The following is a 17,479-nucleotide window of genomic DNA, read 5'->3' as shown; positions in this document are numbered from 1 at the left end:
TTGTAGGCAGGCACTAACCTTAATCATATTCAAGGGGAAAAAATGCATACTTATTGTCGTGAATTTCATTACTCACCCAACAAGTTCAGTCTCCAGAATTGTGCGCACATTCTGTCTGTAGAACTCCTTGATCTGCTGGAAGGTGGTCATGCGTTCTCGGTCCATCTCAAACTTCACAGTCTCCGCCGCACGAACATTGGTCTCAGTGATGTGACGCAGTACATCATCTGCAAGTAAAGGAGATATTTGTGAACATAAAATCATGGACATAGGCATTTCAATTCAGTTTAAACATTATATATTTTACAACGATTGTGAAGAAAGTTATGATAACTTGTACTAAGTCACTAATGGCACGATGTTGAGCGAGAGTGTGGTCTTGTGTTGTGGGGGAAACCAGCGTACCCGGAGAAAACCCACTTGTCTGCCTGGGTTACCACTAACCAAACTCACATGCACCCAGACTGGGAATCAAACCCAGGTCACCACGGTGAAAAGCGAGCATGCTAACCACTTCGCTAACTGGGCAACCTTTTAGTTTTGTTTCTTGTTTTCAGCTAGAAATCACTTTGTCCCATGGAAAACAAAACCAAAATAATTGTCAATCCCCAACTGCATTGAATCACTAATGATCTAAAACATAAATTAACAAACAGAGAAATAAGTGAATAACCAGCCCAATGGATAGGACTTGATTTCCAATCTATTAAGAACCTGACAACAACAACACCACAAAGGTCATACCCGAGCTTTTTCAGGACGAAATAAGTTGTCATGAAAGAGGAAAAGTATAATTACCCTTGATTTTTGCGACGGTATCGAGATATTGTGAGCGGAGTTCCTTCACTGCCTGGTCTATCTCCTCGACATCTCCATGCTGAAAACACACAAAAATTACATAATTTGTTGGGCTAAGGTCATAAGGTACTAAAACTATTTTAATGTTGCTTGTTACTTTCTGGCTATTACCCAGCGAATTATAGAGAATAATTGTTTGTTTCATTGTAAGATACCTGGGTAGCATTATATTTAACTGGGTAAAAACCAGAGTCTAATGTTGCAAGATGAAATTTAAGGTGTTCTTACATTTACATGCCTTTAAAAGATAGAAAATAACTGCTGAATTGTAGTTTATCAGAAATTATTGGGAAGAAATTTAGTCCTTGCCCAGAGAACGCTACGACTATTGACAATTGACAATGACTATAATAACAATATCATTATTAAATATTAACATGAGCTCCATACATAGATGTCAGTTCTCCTCTGTTGTTTTCTTCAGGCTATACAGCGGCATAAAACAAGCCAGAGTTATTGGTTATGTCCATATTTATTAAGGTAAGATCTGTACTAACTTGGTTGCATGTGAATAGGTTTTTGGGTAAAGGCCAAGATTAGTATTTATAGTGCCATTACTAAGTAACTTACCATATTTGGTGTAGGAGTTACGCCCCTTGACACAGCCTGCCCCTTCATATACTGTTCCCGCTCAGCGAGGTGTTTTTTCTTCAACTGGTCGACAATTTCCACATGCTTTTTCTGGAGTTCGATCATCTTGTTCTTCATGGCGTTCATCGCTGTATCATTCTCAGCTTCCAAGGCCTTACGAAGACTTTCCAGCTCGGTTCTGGCGTGAAATGAAGTATTTGCATTTAAACAGTATTGAATCATTAAATTTTACAAAAGTCAGTGTTGTTTTCAACTTCCAATGCTTTGAAGAGTGATTGGGAGTGATATATACCCAGTACTATGAAATTCAGCAGTTTTACTTAATCAGAATTTTAAACTAGAAGTGAAAGACGAGTTAATTTTTTGGCAGTTTTCAGCCTCAGAGGTAATGTGCTGACTTTTGAGCTTAGTCCTACATAGAAATGTACAAGAATGAATCACCTGTCATAATTTTTATTTCAAAATACACAGCTGCTAAAGCTCAAGTATAAAGTTCTTCTTTTTTCAACGGAACGCAGCCACTAAAATGTGTGCCAATAACCAGTTCAAACATAACATGTTGTAAGAAATCACCTATATTTTAGTTTCATCTCATCTAGATGTTTCTCAGCCTTAATGATACTGCTGTTAGCTGCTTCCAAGCTTGTGTGATTATAAATCACAGCTACAATATTGTGTACAAATATCCAGTTCAAACAAAACATGTAGCAAGGAATCACCTGTATTTCAGTTTCATCTCATGAAGATGTTTCTCTGTCTTTATGATTCTGTTGTTAGCTTCCTCAAGTTTGTGTTTGTAAGCTGACAGGTCCTTCCTGAAAGTAGAGGAGTGGGAGATCTTAGAGGAAATGCCAACAAAATAAGCCTAGTCTATTGCACAAAAATACATTATCTAGAAAAATAAATTTAGTATGCAAACATTTGTCACACCAGTTTTGGCCCAAAGTTGTCGATAAGTTTTTTTTTTGGCAAATGGTTTATTGACCATATACGCGAAACTCTGTAATGAAACACCAAGCCTCAACAAATCCAATTTAGGAGCGAATATTGAAAAATTATTCAACCAAACTTGTCTGCCCGGGCGAATACCATTAACCAGATATTAAACCTATTATACTTCCAGAATGAAATGATTGTGAAAAAATTCCAGTTGAAATACTGGATGAAAACAATCAAATCAAGTGTTCTTTTATTATTTTTCAATCGATTATAAGACAGTAACAGACGGTCTGGTTCCCGACTTCTTCATAAATAAATTGGTTATTAACTTTATACCACAAACTCTGTCATGAAACAAACTCATACAAATGACATGACAGTGAATCTTATCAACTTGTAACATTTCTTTACTTAAATTATTTTTTTTTAGTTTATATGGCAGTCGAATCATCAAGCACAAATCTATAAATTGTAAACTGCCATCTTCCAATGATTTAAAAAGTTTTACCACTTTACAATAGACAAGTATCTTTGCATATTTTCCCTAGGAAGGTACAATACATTTTGTCCATAACAAAGTTACAAACCTGAACGAGGCCTCCATGTTTTCCAAGGTTGAGGATTTGGTCTGGAGCTCCGTCTAAAATGGTAAAGCAAATGTTGTACACTTGGAGTAGATTATTTCAACTTTCTATCCAGGTAATTAACAAGTAGAAGTGGGTCTCATTTTTAATATGATGCAACCACTTAACATGACATCATACTATACTTTGACTTAAAAAAGAATGTAACATCCTTCGTGTGATGGCTTTGAAGGTCAAAGGTACTTGTAAATATCACAAAATTTGCGGTAAATACACTCATGTATAAGCTATACCTGGTGTTTATCAAGACTCTGTGATGTTTTGTTGAGTTTGACTGTTAATTCTTCCTTTTCTGATTTCAGTTTTTCTATTTTTTCCTGGTGGTCTGTTAGCTCATCTTTGTATCCCTGGAAAAGCAAACAGTCGTTGGTTAAAACATTTGCCAAGTCGATGCTCTTCAATCTTAAGTTGATAAAGCAGTGTATGAATTTTTTTTTTAAAGGTTGACGCTTCTCCATTTTTCTCCGTTTATAAAGGAGCTCTACTAAACAAATATTTTAACTAGGGTGATTGGGACGTCCAATACAAATATCTGTGCTTTGTTAAAATCAGGGAATACAACAGAACAAATTTCCCCCATACTGAAATTTAGTTCAAGAACAAAGGATTCAGGACCAAAAGCAGGGTTTAGTGGCTTAGACCCCGCTTGAAATATTAAAGAAAGTCATTCTTATCCATTTCAAGGCACTTCTTATTATATTTAAGGCCAATGTCCAGCAAAAAATAAAATTAACAAGCGTATGTTGGTCTGAAATTGAAAGCATTCAGTCCTCATTTCAGGATTGATCCGGAATTATATCATCAATGTAACATGTATACCAAGTTTTATGCTAATATTTTGAATGGTTTTCTAGTTACAGCCAACATTTCAAGAAAAGGCTATGTTTTTACATTAAATTGATTACTTTTCACAATAGCAATGCTAACATGTCAAACATGTCCTCAATCACCTTTCACTTACGAGTTCGCCACATGTCACCAGTTCACATACCTTCAATAGTTCCTTGGCCTTCATCAGTTCGCCCTCCAGTCGACTGTGGTCTTCTAGTTTCTTCTCTATCTCATTCAGTTTCTGCTTCATGTCCTTCATCTGAAAGAAATAATAATTATGTAACATTGAACTTATACATGTATATTCCATTTATAGAGCCTTACCTTCCTTCAGTTCAACATCCAGCTGACTGATCACTTTTAGTTTCCAACCTACAAAGAATTCTTTGCAGGGTTAATATTTTTTATGACTTTTTTTGGTCTAATATTTTACTTCATTTTATTCAATAAAGTATATCCATTTATTATGCGTTTAGTCCATACCTCATCGCCATGTTTCGTCCTCTCATCATGCAGCTGGTTCTTCAGTTTGTTCAGCTCCGTGTTTATCTCACTCAGCTGTTTCTCCAACAGCAGTTTCTCCTTCTGTTCAGAGTTATTCACCCTGGCATACTCAGACTCCATCTTTTGTCGGAAAGAAGTCATCTCCGCCTCCAGACGTCTTTGGTATGCTGCTTGCAGTTCAGACCTGAAAATATTCATTAAGTTCTTTAAATCTTTATATTTAAACCCTTTTCTCTTCATTCTCAAAGTATAGAGATCTTGCCTGGAATTCATCTCTGCTCCAAGAAATCTTTAGAAAACTGCTTGCATTTCCTAAAATTCACGAAGTAAGATCTCAATTTTTTCCAGTAGGCTGTCCCTATCAGCTTTGTCCTAGAGTCCCTCTCTTCTTAGTCTCCACCTTTCTAATCTTACTACACTTTCACCTTTATCAATTGTCACTACTCATCTCAATTTATCAAATTGATGAATATCACTCTTTCCCAGCAGGCTGTCACTATCAGCAATATCCTGGAGCAGCCTGTCCCTGTCTTCTTAGTTTAAATCTTTCAAATTTTGCTACACTTCGTAATTTATCATTTATTAGAACTCACCTCAATTTATCAACCTCCTTTGAAAGATGCACATCAGCCTTTCCCAGCAGGCTGTCCCTATCAGCTATATCCTGAAGAAGTCTGTCCCTCTCATCAAACCACATGATTCTCTCCTTCTCAAGCTCAGCAAGGTTTTCATGGTGATCCTGAAATTATGGCAAAGCAATGAATAACCCAGTCATAGCACGGCTTTAAATCTTATAAACACAACAACTGTGCACTGACATGTTAAAAATAGCCTAAGTTTTAGGAATATTAACTGTACAATTTAATCGTCATAGCAGACTTGTGTAACTTTGTAATAGAAATCCCTGAAAACACACCAATGGTAAAAGGTCAAATATAATCCATTAAGCATCACTTGCCTCAGAACCGTCCAGAGCCTGTTGTAGTTGTTGTTGGAGGGACTTTTCTCTAACCTGAAGTAATTTCAACTGGTTGTCAAATCTTCCTTCTAACTCAGCCTGCAAATATACATGTTAAAGGGTTTCAGCTAAAGAGTTATAGAGTGCTGCACCATCCATTATTGGTTGCACCCATCTGCCCTTGTGGTGACAAGCATGTGCACCCTTCTGCCTTCATAGAATTAAATGCTTAAAATAATCAAATCATTCTTTTGCTTTGAATAAATCTTAAGATATTATTATAAATTCAAACAAACTTGATATGTTTGGCAGTTAAAACGTAATAATAATTTCATTAAGCACAATTCCTAACATTTTCTGTGAAATTCATAATTTTCAAATTCTTCAAAGACGGTGAGACCCACACAATTGGCCCTTTTGGCCCTTAGCAGTCTGCATCTTTTATCTGCAGCACCCTGGCCTTGTAAAAACATGGCGTAAATCCTACATATCATTTTTAAGAATACAAGAGCACCATTCTACTTCCGGTTCTGTTGGTACATTCCAGGTTTTTGCTTCAACTTTTTAAGCGACAAGCTATTAAAACATAACTTTTTCTAACTGAGCCTACCTTGTCCTGGTTATGTTGTTCCCGGGCAGCTTTCAAGGCTTTGTCCAGCGTGTCCTTGTGCTCATCCAGAAACTGTCTGTACTCCGCCTCAGTCTTTGTCTGAAAGCAGAAATTATCAAGTGTAGGTCTTGAAAAACACTTGATGAAACTTTGCATAGCAACCATTCTATATTGGCAATAAGAAAATAATTGGAGTACATGTTTTTGCTTGATCCATGAAATGTCAAAAACATAAAATGATCTTAAGTATGCAGGCAATCATATTAATCATATTCTGGAGAGAAAACAATTTCCCCACCTGAGCGCCATGTTGTCACGAATATTTGGACAATTGCATGAAATATGCATGGACTGAAATGACAGTTGATTTGTCATTGACATAGGTTGCCTTTAAGCAGTTTTAAGATTATGACCATTCAAAGTGTGAGGAAAGAAGGTATAGTTTTTAATCATGTTCAGATGAAGACTGATATTTGCAGATAAACATGTATCATCTTAGGAGCAGGTTATAAGTAAATATGACTTAATTTTAATGACAAATATGAGTTGTGACCTTGACCTTTGACTTTATGACCTCAAAACCCCTGAGGTAATATTCTGTCACCCCCAACCTAAATGTCAAGCTTGAGGGGCATGGGTGCAGGCATTGTCAAGTTATCACACAGACAATATTTTTTGCGTTCAAGGTCACTGAAACCATGACCATTGCCCTGATGACCCCTCAAATAAATCCAGGTCATCTTCTATTCAGGCCCAACCTCCAAGTCAAGTTTGAGGGCGATGGGTGCAAGCATTGTCGAGTAATCACTCGAACAACCTTTTAACATTCAAGGTCACTGTTACCTAGACTTTTGACTTGATGACCCCTAGAATCAACATGGGTCACCTTCTGGTCAGGCCCAACCTTCATGTAATGTTTGATGTCCATTGAGTTACCACTAGAAGAAGCTTTGTCAACCTTTCTTGCATTAAAGGTCACTGTGACCTTATCCTTTGACCTGATGACCCCTAAAATCAATAGAGGTCATCTACTAGTCAGGCCCAACCTTCATGTCAAGTTTGATGACCATTGTCCAGGAATTGTTAAGTTTGCATTCAATGTCATTGTAACCTTGACCATTGACCCCTAAAATAAATAAGGGTCATCTACTGGTCAGGCCAAAACCACCAGGTCAAGTCTGAAGGCCATGGGTGCAGGCATTGTCGAGTTATCACTTAGACCATTTAGAATTCAAGGTCACTGTGACCTTGACCTTTGACCCTTTAATCAATAGGGGTCACCTACTGGTCAGGCCCAGCCTCAATGTTAAGTTTGATGACAATAGATCCAGGCATTGTTGAGTTATCACTTGGACAAGCTTTGGTCTACAGAAGGATGGACCGACCGACATGTGCAAAGCAATATAACCCCTCTTCTTCTAAGGGTGGCATAAAAAACATTGATACTGCAAAACAAGTTAACATAAGCTTTTAGGATATGCAGCAAATTTACCTGTTGATTTTCCAAGTCCCGTCTTCTTTCCAGGTCTTTCTGTAGAAAAATATCTTCTCTCTCCTTAAGCCACGCCTTTTCCTTGTCTTGCAATTCTGATTGGACAATCTGCAACTGGTGTTTCAGGTTTTCTATCTCCTGCAAAGAAGAGTATTCATGATAAAGTAATATTCCCTTTCCTTTTCAAGCAATTTTGATTGGACAATCTGCAACTGCAGCTAAATGTATTTTCTAGGGATGCAAACGAATGGCAAAAGTGATATTCGAATATTCGGTAATTCTTTCGATCGAATATTCGAATATTCGAACACCAAAATGAACCTTTAAGAATTGCAGTAAACTATTATTATTCACTAAAGTAATAGTGGGGGCCCTGTTACCCTTCTCGGTCGTATTCGGTACACGCGACGGACCCTTATTGTTCCACAAATTAGCCTCTGAATTTCCCATTTACAAAATATATCCCAAGAAAAAGCAATATATCTTTAACAAAAAAACAAACCTCTGCGTTCATTTTTGTAAAAAATGCAAAATAAGATCAGGGAATTGCGTTTGTCCCGGTTAAATGACGATATGCGCCAACGTGGGACTTGCAGCCTCGTTCTGGGATTGATGTTTACGAAATATATTTATAGAAAACGACACAATGTCTAAACGTCGCTTTTGTCTTAGGTATTGTACAACAATACAGGACATATATCCTTAAACGTTAAGCCAACACTTTCAGTTAATTTTTGTATGCAAGAGCGTTACATTGAAAACAAGGAAACAGTTTTAAGCACATAACTAGCACATGTCCTTCGTATCATCAAGGCGATTTGAGCAATATCGCCAAGCTTGATTAGCAGTGAAGACAAAACATTGGTATAAAGGCCGATCTCTTAAACCCTTAATTGGCATGGTCATTTAAATGTACCCAAAATAATTGGAATGTGTTTTATGTCACTTGTCTAACAGCCAGTAAATGCAAAATTACGGGGACTGTTTATAGTTCCCGGCGATATATCCGATATGACGCGTGTATAGTGTCATCAAGTTCACACCTATGGCATTAGGGGTCGTTGTAAAAACAAGACAGACGAAGATGACAGTTGTAGGCAAAAAGTGTATTAATTTATTATTTCATCAAAAATATCGAATATTCGAATACCTATTTTGACATTCGAATACCAAACGTTCGATCGAATATTCGAATATTCGTTTGCATCTCTAGTATTTTCCAATTACAGCTAAAGAAGAGTTCTGAAACATGATTCGTCAATCTTTTGATAAAATCATACCTGATTCAACAATCAGCAGCTGGTGTTTGAGATTGATCAAATTCTTCATATACAATTCTGATTGGACAATCTACAACTGTTTGCTATTTTGATCACCTGAATACACATTTCTGATTGGTCAATCTCTAAACATTCAATCCTGATTGGACAATCTCCAACTATTACCTCTTTTAGTAGCCCCTGTGAGGCCTCTGCACTGGTCGTGTTTATGGACATCTCCATCATGTATTCTCGGTTCCAGTCCTCACGAGATTCCTCCACAGCCATCGTCACCTACGAATATTATTGCATGATACATCTCAAACATGTCATTTTTAACATGAAAATGAAGACAATTATGTCCATTTTATTTTCTTGTCTGAGACACTGTTTCTTATATACTGCAACTCATATTATGGCCTACTTTGCTTCAGAACAATTTCGTATAAAGTTGATAAATTCAGGTTCTAAATGATCATGTCCTGTTTAAGAAGTTTTTGTAATGTGTTCATAGAGATAATATCATATCCAATTTTACATTCAAATTCTTTTTTTTAATACTTATTGCTACACTAGTATTTTTCATATTAATTATTAACCTTCTCATTTCTAATAAGCATATTTGCTTCTATTAAACTTTCATTTCTAAAAAGCATAATCGCTTCTATTAAACATCTCATTTCTGATGTGCATATTTAATTCTATTAAACTTCTTATTTCTAATATGAATATTTATTGGCCTCCATTAAATTTCTCTTTTTGAATATTCACATTTGCTATATTTTTCATTTGTAAAACAATAATCTTTTGTAATGTTTTTCTTATTAATCAACTTCAAAGATTCTAACATTTTGCACATATATTAATAATACAGTCAAAACTCGCCATATCAAAGTCGTAGGGCCTCGGGACACACTTGGAGATAATGAACATTCAATACAACCAAAATACAATAAAAGTCTTACTAAACTAAACCCCCCAAAAATCGAAAAAAGCTATATATAATCAGAACACCAAGATAACAGAGTTGGACATAGCATGTTTCGACTGTAATTCAGAATGTCTCTAGCTGTAGCCTATTCATGCAGATTATCACTATGGTATCTATGCAAATTCTTCCGGAATTTATAACTAAACCTCAAAGGTCTAGCACAGGAATAGATGACAGATGAAATGTCTATAATAGTGTGACAAATGTAAGCAAATAACTACTCTTACAACACCATTGCATTATTGCTGTTGTTACTGCTATTTCTAATGCTTCAGCAAATCAAAATTTGTAGTGAAATTAAAAGATGACGATATTCCAAGTGGAAAATTTAAAGCTTAAGCCCTTGTACAAAGAAGTGCAAAAGGAAGTTCTTATACTCCAAGACATTGAGCTAATATTTCATAAGTAAGATCATTATTTTTAAATACATTATAAAATGTTACAAGTCTGAAAAAAATAAAAAAAATAATAATGTTTTAACAGTTAATGATCTTCAGTAATAAACATCAAACAATTTAAGCAAAACAAACAATTTCAATTCTGTTTAGGCTTATGTGAGGTTTCACAGCACACACTCTTGTGAAAGGTGGGTTATAAACTCTGGAGTGAAGCTGAAATACAACTAGGAATGTATAGCAACACTTCTCATGATATATTTTTAAAACTGAAAATAATCTGGTTGGAAAAAAAAAGGATCCATTTGATAATGATGATATTACAAATTATCAATAAAATGACGATCTGGATGGATAATTTCTTTATCCATATGATGATGATACAAACGATCATTACAATGACAATCTGGATGAAATGGTTGTTGATCCATATGATGATGGTGAAAATGATCATGACTATGATGATCTGGATGAAGATGTTGATCCATATGATAATGATGATAAAAATGATCATTACAATGCCAATCTGGATGAAGATGTTGATCCATATGATGATGGTGAAAATGATCATGACTATGATGAGCTGGATGAAGATGTTGATCCATATGATAATGATAATGAAAATGATCATTACAATGACAATCTGGATGAAATGGTTGTTGATCCATATGATGATGGTGAAAATGATCATGACTATGATGATCTGGATGAAGATGTTGATCCATATGATAATGATGATAAAAATGATCATTACAATGCCAATCTGGATGAAGATGTTGATCCATATGATGATGGTGAAAATGATCATGACTATGATGAGCTGGATGAAGATGTTGATCCATATGATAATGATAATGAAAATGATCATTACAATGACAATCTGGATGAAGAAGATGTTGATCCATCTGACGATCATGATTGAAGTGATAACTGCAATGACTAAATCGATGAAGAAGATGTTGATCAAAATGATGATGAGTCAATGATCTTTGCAATGATGATCTGGATGAAGAAGTTGATGATCCAATCCATAATGTTTGAAATGATCATTGCAGTAATGATCCAGATGAAATGGGTCATGATGATCTTTACTAGGATTTGACGACATTACACTGACAATCTATAAATGACAAAATAGTAATGCTGAAATTCAAAAACACACACAAAAACTCTTACATTTCAGTTACTTAATTAATTGCAAGGAAAGATAATCTATACACATAATGAAAGCAACCCTTTTAGAACCAGTTAATTCTGTGACTATGAAAAAATAAATAAAATGTTTTAATGGATTGATAATGAAGATAATAGTGAAATTACAGAAACTCTCTAATGCATGCACAGAGGTGATACAACAGTGATTAAGCCATTAAAGATGTCTAAAATATGGGCAAGCTCTTAAAATTCTGCAAAATATGGGCAAGCCATTATTTAAAAAATGTCTAATATATGGGCAAGCCATTATTTAAAGATGTCTAATATATGGGCAAGCCCTTAAAGATCTGCAAAATATGGGCAAGCCATGATTTAAAGATGTCTAATATATGGACAAACCATTAAAGATCTGCAAAATATGGGCAAGCCATTATTTAAGATGTCTAATATATGGGCAAGCCCTTAAAGATCTGCAAAATATGGACAAGCCATGATTTAAAGATGTCTAATATATGGGCAAGCCCTTAAAGATCTGAAAAATATGGGCAAGCCATTATTTAAAGATGTCTAATATATGGGCATTAGCCCTTAATGATCTGCATTATATAGGCAAGCCATTATTTAAAGATGTCTTATTTGGTGGCAAGCCATTAAAAATGTGTAAAATAACAACAAGCCATTGAAAGTGTGTAAAATAGTGACAAGCCATTAAAATTGAGTAAAATGCTGACAAGCCATTAAAACTGTGTAAAAACCTGACAAGCCATTAAAATATGTCAAATATGGGGGAAAATTATACAGTAGACTCAGATTTCTTTTTGATAGAAAAATACATTTGCTTAGTACTGTTGATTTCGTAATGTATCAAGTTCATTCGAAAACTGCTTTCTATTTATCAGATTAAATGTTGTCAGAGCGCGCTGATAAAAATAAGGATTCCTAGCAAATATAGTTATTCCACATCACACTACAATATTAGCATAGAAATAGAGCAAGAAAATGTCTTCATACAATACAGTTTAGAAATAAAGAAGGGGAACCATTCATTGTCATACAGTGTCCAATTGGTAGTTTAAACATTAGCAATTTTGTATAATCATATATGTATTTTATCAACAATTTTGCATCAAACTTGTTATATACAAGGGACAAAAGTTTTGTTTATTTTTTTTAAATTTTAGGTCAACAAGCAATGTCTAAATGTTTTGATATATTCAGAATAATTCATGATTTATAAACCAAAACTTATTCCAGTCATAATACATTTATTTAAGAATACTACTTTTCACATAACAGTGATTTACACCTTTTACATGCAAATGAATGACTCCTTTTTCTTTTTGGTAGTTAACATAGCCACACAGGATAGTATACTATAAATATTACCCACTCCACTCAACTCCACTCTACTCAACTCAACTTCACCCACCTCATGTTCAATCCTGTTATGAAACTCTTGCTCCACTTCGACTCTGAACTTCTCCATATCTTCGTCCAATTCAGATTTCAATCTATCTTCAGTGTCCTCGACAGCTTTCCTGATTTCTTCCATCTTTTCATCCTCCAGTTCTTGCCTTAATTTTTCAGTCTCTTTCTTAACTGTTTTCCCCAAGTCTTCTGCCTTTTCCTTATTCCACTTCTCTTTCTCTTCTTCTAATTCTTTACCCCATTTACTTTTCTCTTCCCTTAATCTAGCTTCAATGTCTTTCTCAATCATTTCCTTCCACTTGATCTCCTCATTCTGCAGCTTCTGACTCAATTCTTTCTCAAAGTCATTTTTCCATTTCTCTTCCTCCTGTTCCAATTTCCTTCCTAGCTCCCTATCACTCTTCAGATGCATCAACTCTCTTTCGTTATCCAAATTCATCTGTGTCTCTTCCTCTAATTGCATTCTCAATCTCTCCAATTCTTCTCCTCTCTCATTATCAAATTTGGATTTCAAGTGATCAAAGTCTTCTCTAGCGTCCTGTTCAAACTTCTCCTTCAACCTATCAATCTCATTCTTCATATGCTCATCAAAATCTTCTTCCAACTGTTCTCTAATAAGTTTCTTCTCAAATTCAAACTTTTTCTCAAAATCCGCCCTCAACGAGCTCCTAAGCTTATCTTTTTCAATTGCAAGTCTCTTAACCACCTCAGCTTCCAACTTCTTCTCAAAATCAGCATTCAACAAACTTTTCAATTTATCCTTCTCACTTTCCAACTTGCGATTCATATCTGATTCAGATTTCCTTTTCCACTTCTCTTTTTCCACTTCTAGTTTCTCACTCAATTCTTGGTCAACCATTTCTTTCCATACTTTCTTCTCATTCACAAACCGTTCCTGTAAGTCTGCACCAAACTTCTCTTTAAGGTGTTCCCTCTCTTCAGCAATTGCATTATCAAATCTTTCCCTAAGGTGTTCTTTCTCTTGAGCTATTGCATGAGTTAGTTCTTGTTTACATGCTTCCTGATGTTCTTCGATAGCTTCTAAAACTTTTGCTTCACTTTCCTGTGCATTGATAACATTTAAATATTTGAACAACAAGTGTAATATCTACCAGTGACTACCTGACAAGAATGATAACTAAAAATACAAATCAGGAAAACTTAGTCGAAGAATTTGGGATTAAGGCCCAAAACAATAATTCTTTTTGAAAATGTTCTGAAAGTCATTTATATCCGATTTTAGACACTTCTTAAAAAATTAATGCAAATCTCCAGTAAAAAAAAAACACCAACAGTTTCTGTACAAAAGTCTGAAATTGAAATCTTTCAGTCCTGACTTTTCAATGTTAGTAAGCATCCATTTATTCTTAAAACATCAATTTCCAATCACTTGTGTTATTTGAACATTCTGTAATAACAAAGATCTACAGAAATGTTTAATGTTTCAGTCTGAAAATATTGAGATATTGATCCTATATCAATTACTAACCACTACAGCGATTGATGGATGAATTTCATATCATAAAATGTTGTAATCATGTTCTAAGTACTTTCATTAATAATTTATATACATTTGCCCAACATTTCTCAAATGAATAATAAAATGAACATTTCCAATATAACAATTGAACAAACTCATTTACAAGCTACTATCAAACCAGGCCCCTGTTTCTCGAAAAAACTAAAGTAATTACTTAACTATTTTTACAGCTTGCATGGTACAAAAAGGGTTATAGTCTGTTAGAATCATATTTTCTTAAAAGATTATACTGGAAAGTTTAAATATTATTTTGGGTTACAATGTGTTGCTTTAACCAATCTATTGTGTTACTTTCAGTTATAGTCAACCTATTGAGATTATTTCATTTTCACCAACCTTTTGTGCAACTTTCGTTTTAACCAACATAATGCTCAGCTCTCGGTTTCTAATCAACATATTGTGCAACTTTTGCTTTTAACTATCATATTGCGCAACTTTCGATTTTAACCAACATATTGTGCAACTCCTGTTTAAAATCAACATATTGTGCAACTTTCGCTTTTAACAGACCTATTGTGCAACTTTGCTTTAAACCAATCAATTGTGTAACTTCCAATTCAACCCAACAATCAACAGTTCTTTCACAACTGAATATCTTCTAAACTGTGCATTAACTGCAATAAACCCTGACTGAATGCCATTTTAACTCCTTAGACTAGTTAACATTCTTACCTTCTGCAGTCTGTCTTTTTCTGTTCCCAACTTCTGAACCAGTCTATTCTCCATCTCAGCCTCAAGGTCCTGCAATATTATTCATATAAGTAATCTCAGCCTCAAGGTCCTGCAATATTATTCATATAAGTAATCTCAGTCTCAAGGTCCTGCAATATTATTCATATACGTAATCTCAGCCTCAAGGTCCTGCAATATTATTCATATAAGTAATCTCAGCCTCAAGGTCCTGCAATATTATTCATATAAGTAATCTCAGCCTCAAGGTCCTGCAATATTATTCATATAAGTAATCTCAGCCTCAAGGTCCTGCAATAATATTCATATACGTAAATTGCAGTAATTAAAAAATGTCTTTGATAAAACCTGTATTTGTTTCACCACCACTCCTGATATTCTATTCTGTATTCTGCCAAGATTCATGCATTTCAGTTTTCTTTTCTCATTCAGGAATTTCTGTTCATTTAACTTTATTTAATTCTTCTCTTCCTTCACTATGTTAGAAATTATTCACCCATTTGAAATACTTCTCCAACTATATGGTACTTACCTGTCTGTTTTTCTGCACTTGATCTATGTCGTAAGTGTTTGTTTGACACTTTCTTTCATTGTCTGTTCCAACATCTTCAGCCAATTCTTCAATTGTTTAACAACTATAATTTCATTCTTACCTTATTCTAACTTTCTGCACATGATCTATATGTCTTAAAAGCTTGTTTCTCACTTTCTTTCCAACATACACTAACAATTCTTCAACTTTATCTTCATGCTTACCTGTCTAACTTTCTGCACATGATCTATATGTCTTAAGAGCTTGTTACTCCATTTCTTTCAGTGTCTGTTCCAACATCCCCAACCTATTCTTCAACTATATCTTCATTCCTACCTGTCTATTCAATTCTTCAATTGTTTAACAGCTATAGTTTAAATCTTACCTGCATGACTTTCTGCGTCTGTTCCAAAATAACCAAACTATTCTTCAACCATATCTTCATGCTTACCTGTCTGACTCTCTGTACTTGTTCCGGCATGTCTTTTGTCTTCCAGTTCTCTTTCTCTTTCTGCAGTGTCTGTTCCATCAGCTTCATCCATTTCTTCCGCTCTTTCTCGATCTCTTCAGGCAGGTCACAGTTCTTCCAGTTGTTTCTTTCCTCTCTTAGTCGACCTGGAAGAGAATATACATTGAAATGAAACATGGATCAAACTGTCTGTCCTTCACATAACAAGCTATTAAACTTGGAACTTGACTGAACAAATTCACATACTAAGTTACAGTTTTCCCCCATCTGTCTATTTTATTAATTTACTTGAATGTTGTTAAACAAGGAATTTACATACATCTCATCTTTTTTAATATTAATTTTGTAAGCTATCTTAACAATGACCTAGTTTTATAAAAGAACAAAAAATAAAATTGATTTTTTTCCTATTCATCTCATGCTTCAACTTTCAAAGCAAAATAAAATGTTTTCTACCTTCAATTTCCTTGTACCACTTCTCTCTTTCAGCCTCAACTTCTCGCACCATCTCTGTTTCCCGCCATCGGTCATGTTCCGATTGTAGTTGGGTTTCAAACTCCTTCAAGCATTGGGATTTCACTTTTTCCATCTCCTGATAAATATTTCGAGATGTTCAATGTTATTAACTTGTAATGAATTTAAATTTAATATTTTTCAGAGGAAAACTGTTTCAAAAGACTGTGATTGTTAATATACATGATTATAAATTTGATAAAATTAAAATAATTGTCATACCGTAATTTCAATGAATTTGTCAGTAAACACATTGTAATTTGGATTGATCAAACAATTCAACTAAAATAATGGCATAACTTACATGTTGACAAAAATAACATGCTAGGTTGGTATGGAAAACATTATTTTGGTATATGATTTAACCATGTAAAAATGTTGAATATGTATTGTTGTAATGTTTACTAATATACATACATAAATATTCTGACAGTAATGTTGCCAAGAATGAAACATAATTTAAGTAAACTGTATCTGCTTGTACAAATAACAGAACCACATGGTTTATATATTTGACAAGAGATGTTTGTCAAACATTATGCCCCCCTGAGTGCCATGTTGTCTAGAATATTTGGAAAATTGAATGAAATATGCATGGACCGAAATGACAGCTGTATAATTTGTCATTGACATTGGATACCTTTGAGGCAGTTTTAGGATTATGACCATTCAAAGTGTGAGGATAGTAGGCACAGTTTTTAATCATGTTCAGATGATGACTGATATTTGCAGATAAACAAGTATCCTTGTGTTGTGAACTTTGACTCATTGACCACAAAATCTGAAGGGGTCATCTACAGGTCACCCTCAACCTAAATGTGAAGTTGTGAAGAAATGTGAGGGCCATGGGTGCGAGCAGTGTTGAGTTATCAGGCAGACAAGCTTTTGCATTCAAGGTCATTGTGACCTTCACCTTTGACCCGATGACACCTTAAATCAAATGGGGTCATCTATTGGTCATGCCCAGCCTCAATGTCAAGTTTTATGACTATATGTCCAGGCATTAATGAGTTATCACTCGGACAAGCTTTGACAACCTTTTCATGTTAAATGTCACTGTGACTTTGACCTGATGACCCC

At 34.8% G+C, this 17,479-nt stretch overlaps 1 protein-coding gene across 3 annotated transcripts in view; it reads right to left on the bottom strand.

Moving 5' to 3' along the window:
- LOC128222074 (trichohyalin-like) overlaps nucleotides 1-17,479 on the bottom strand; it is a 52,424-nt gene that overhangs the window by 7,454 nt on the left and 27,491 nt on the right. For 2 of the 3 annotated variants that reach the window (XM_052930861.1, XM_052930862.1), the window contains exons 20-36: nucleotides 16,343-16,478; nucleotides 15,869-16,032; nucleotides 14,868-14,936; nucleotides 12,657-13,718; nucleotides 8,873-8,980; nucleotides 7,428-7,565; nucleotides 5,936-6,034; nucleotides 5,326-5,424; nucleotides 4,961-5,106; nucleotides 4,347-4,551; nucleotides 4,024-4,122; nucleotides 3,266-3,379; nucleotides 2,976-3,028; nucleotides 2,169-2,264; nucleotides 1,429-1,627; nucleotides 799-877; nucleotides 77-227 (exon numbers count right to left, since the gene is read on the bottom strand). In XM_052930861.1, the coding sequence (XP_052786821.1) occupies nucleotides 77-227; nucleotides 799-877; nucleotides 1,429-1,627; nucleotides 2,169-2,264; nucleotides 2,976-3,028; nucleotides 3,266-3,379; nucleotides 4,024-4,122; nucleotides 4,347-4,551; nucleotides 4,961-5,106; nucleotides 5,326-5,424; nucleotides 5,936-6,034; nucleotides 7,428-7,565; nucleotides 8,873-8,980; nucleotides 12,657-13,718; nucleotides 14,868-14,936; nucleotides 15,869-16,032; nucleotides 16,343-16,478 (3,017 nt within the window). The remainder of the gene's footprint in view (nucleotides 1-76; nucleotides 228-798; nucleotides 878-1,428; nucleotides 1,628-2,168; nucleotides 2,265-2,975; nucleotides 3,029-3,265; nucleotides 3,380-4,023; nucleotides 4,123-4,346; nucleotides 4,552-4,960; nucleotides 5,107-5,325; nucleotides 5,425-5,935; nucleotides 6,035-7,427; nucleotides 7,566-8,872; nucleotides 8,981-12,656; nucleotides 13,719-14,867; nucleotides 14,937-15,868; nucleotides 16,033-16,342; nucleotides 16,479-17,479) is intronic. The other variant, XM_052930863.1, reaches the window with a different exon arrangement.

The sequence above is a fragment of the Mya arenaria genome, chromosome 16 (genome assembly GCF_026914265.1).
Source record: "Mya arenaria isolate MELC-2E11 chromosome 16, ASM2691426v1".
Taxonomy (NCBI): domain Eukaryota; kingdom Metazoa; phylum Mollusca; class Bivalvia; order Myida; family Myidae; genus Mya; species Mya arenaria.
The sequence above is the reverse complement of the archived record's forward strand: the minus strand, read 5'-3'. Positions and strand labels throughout refer to the sequence as shown.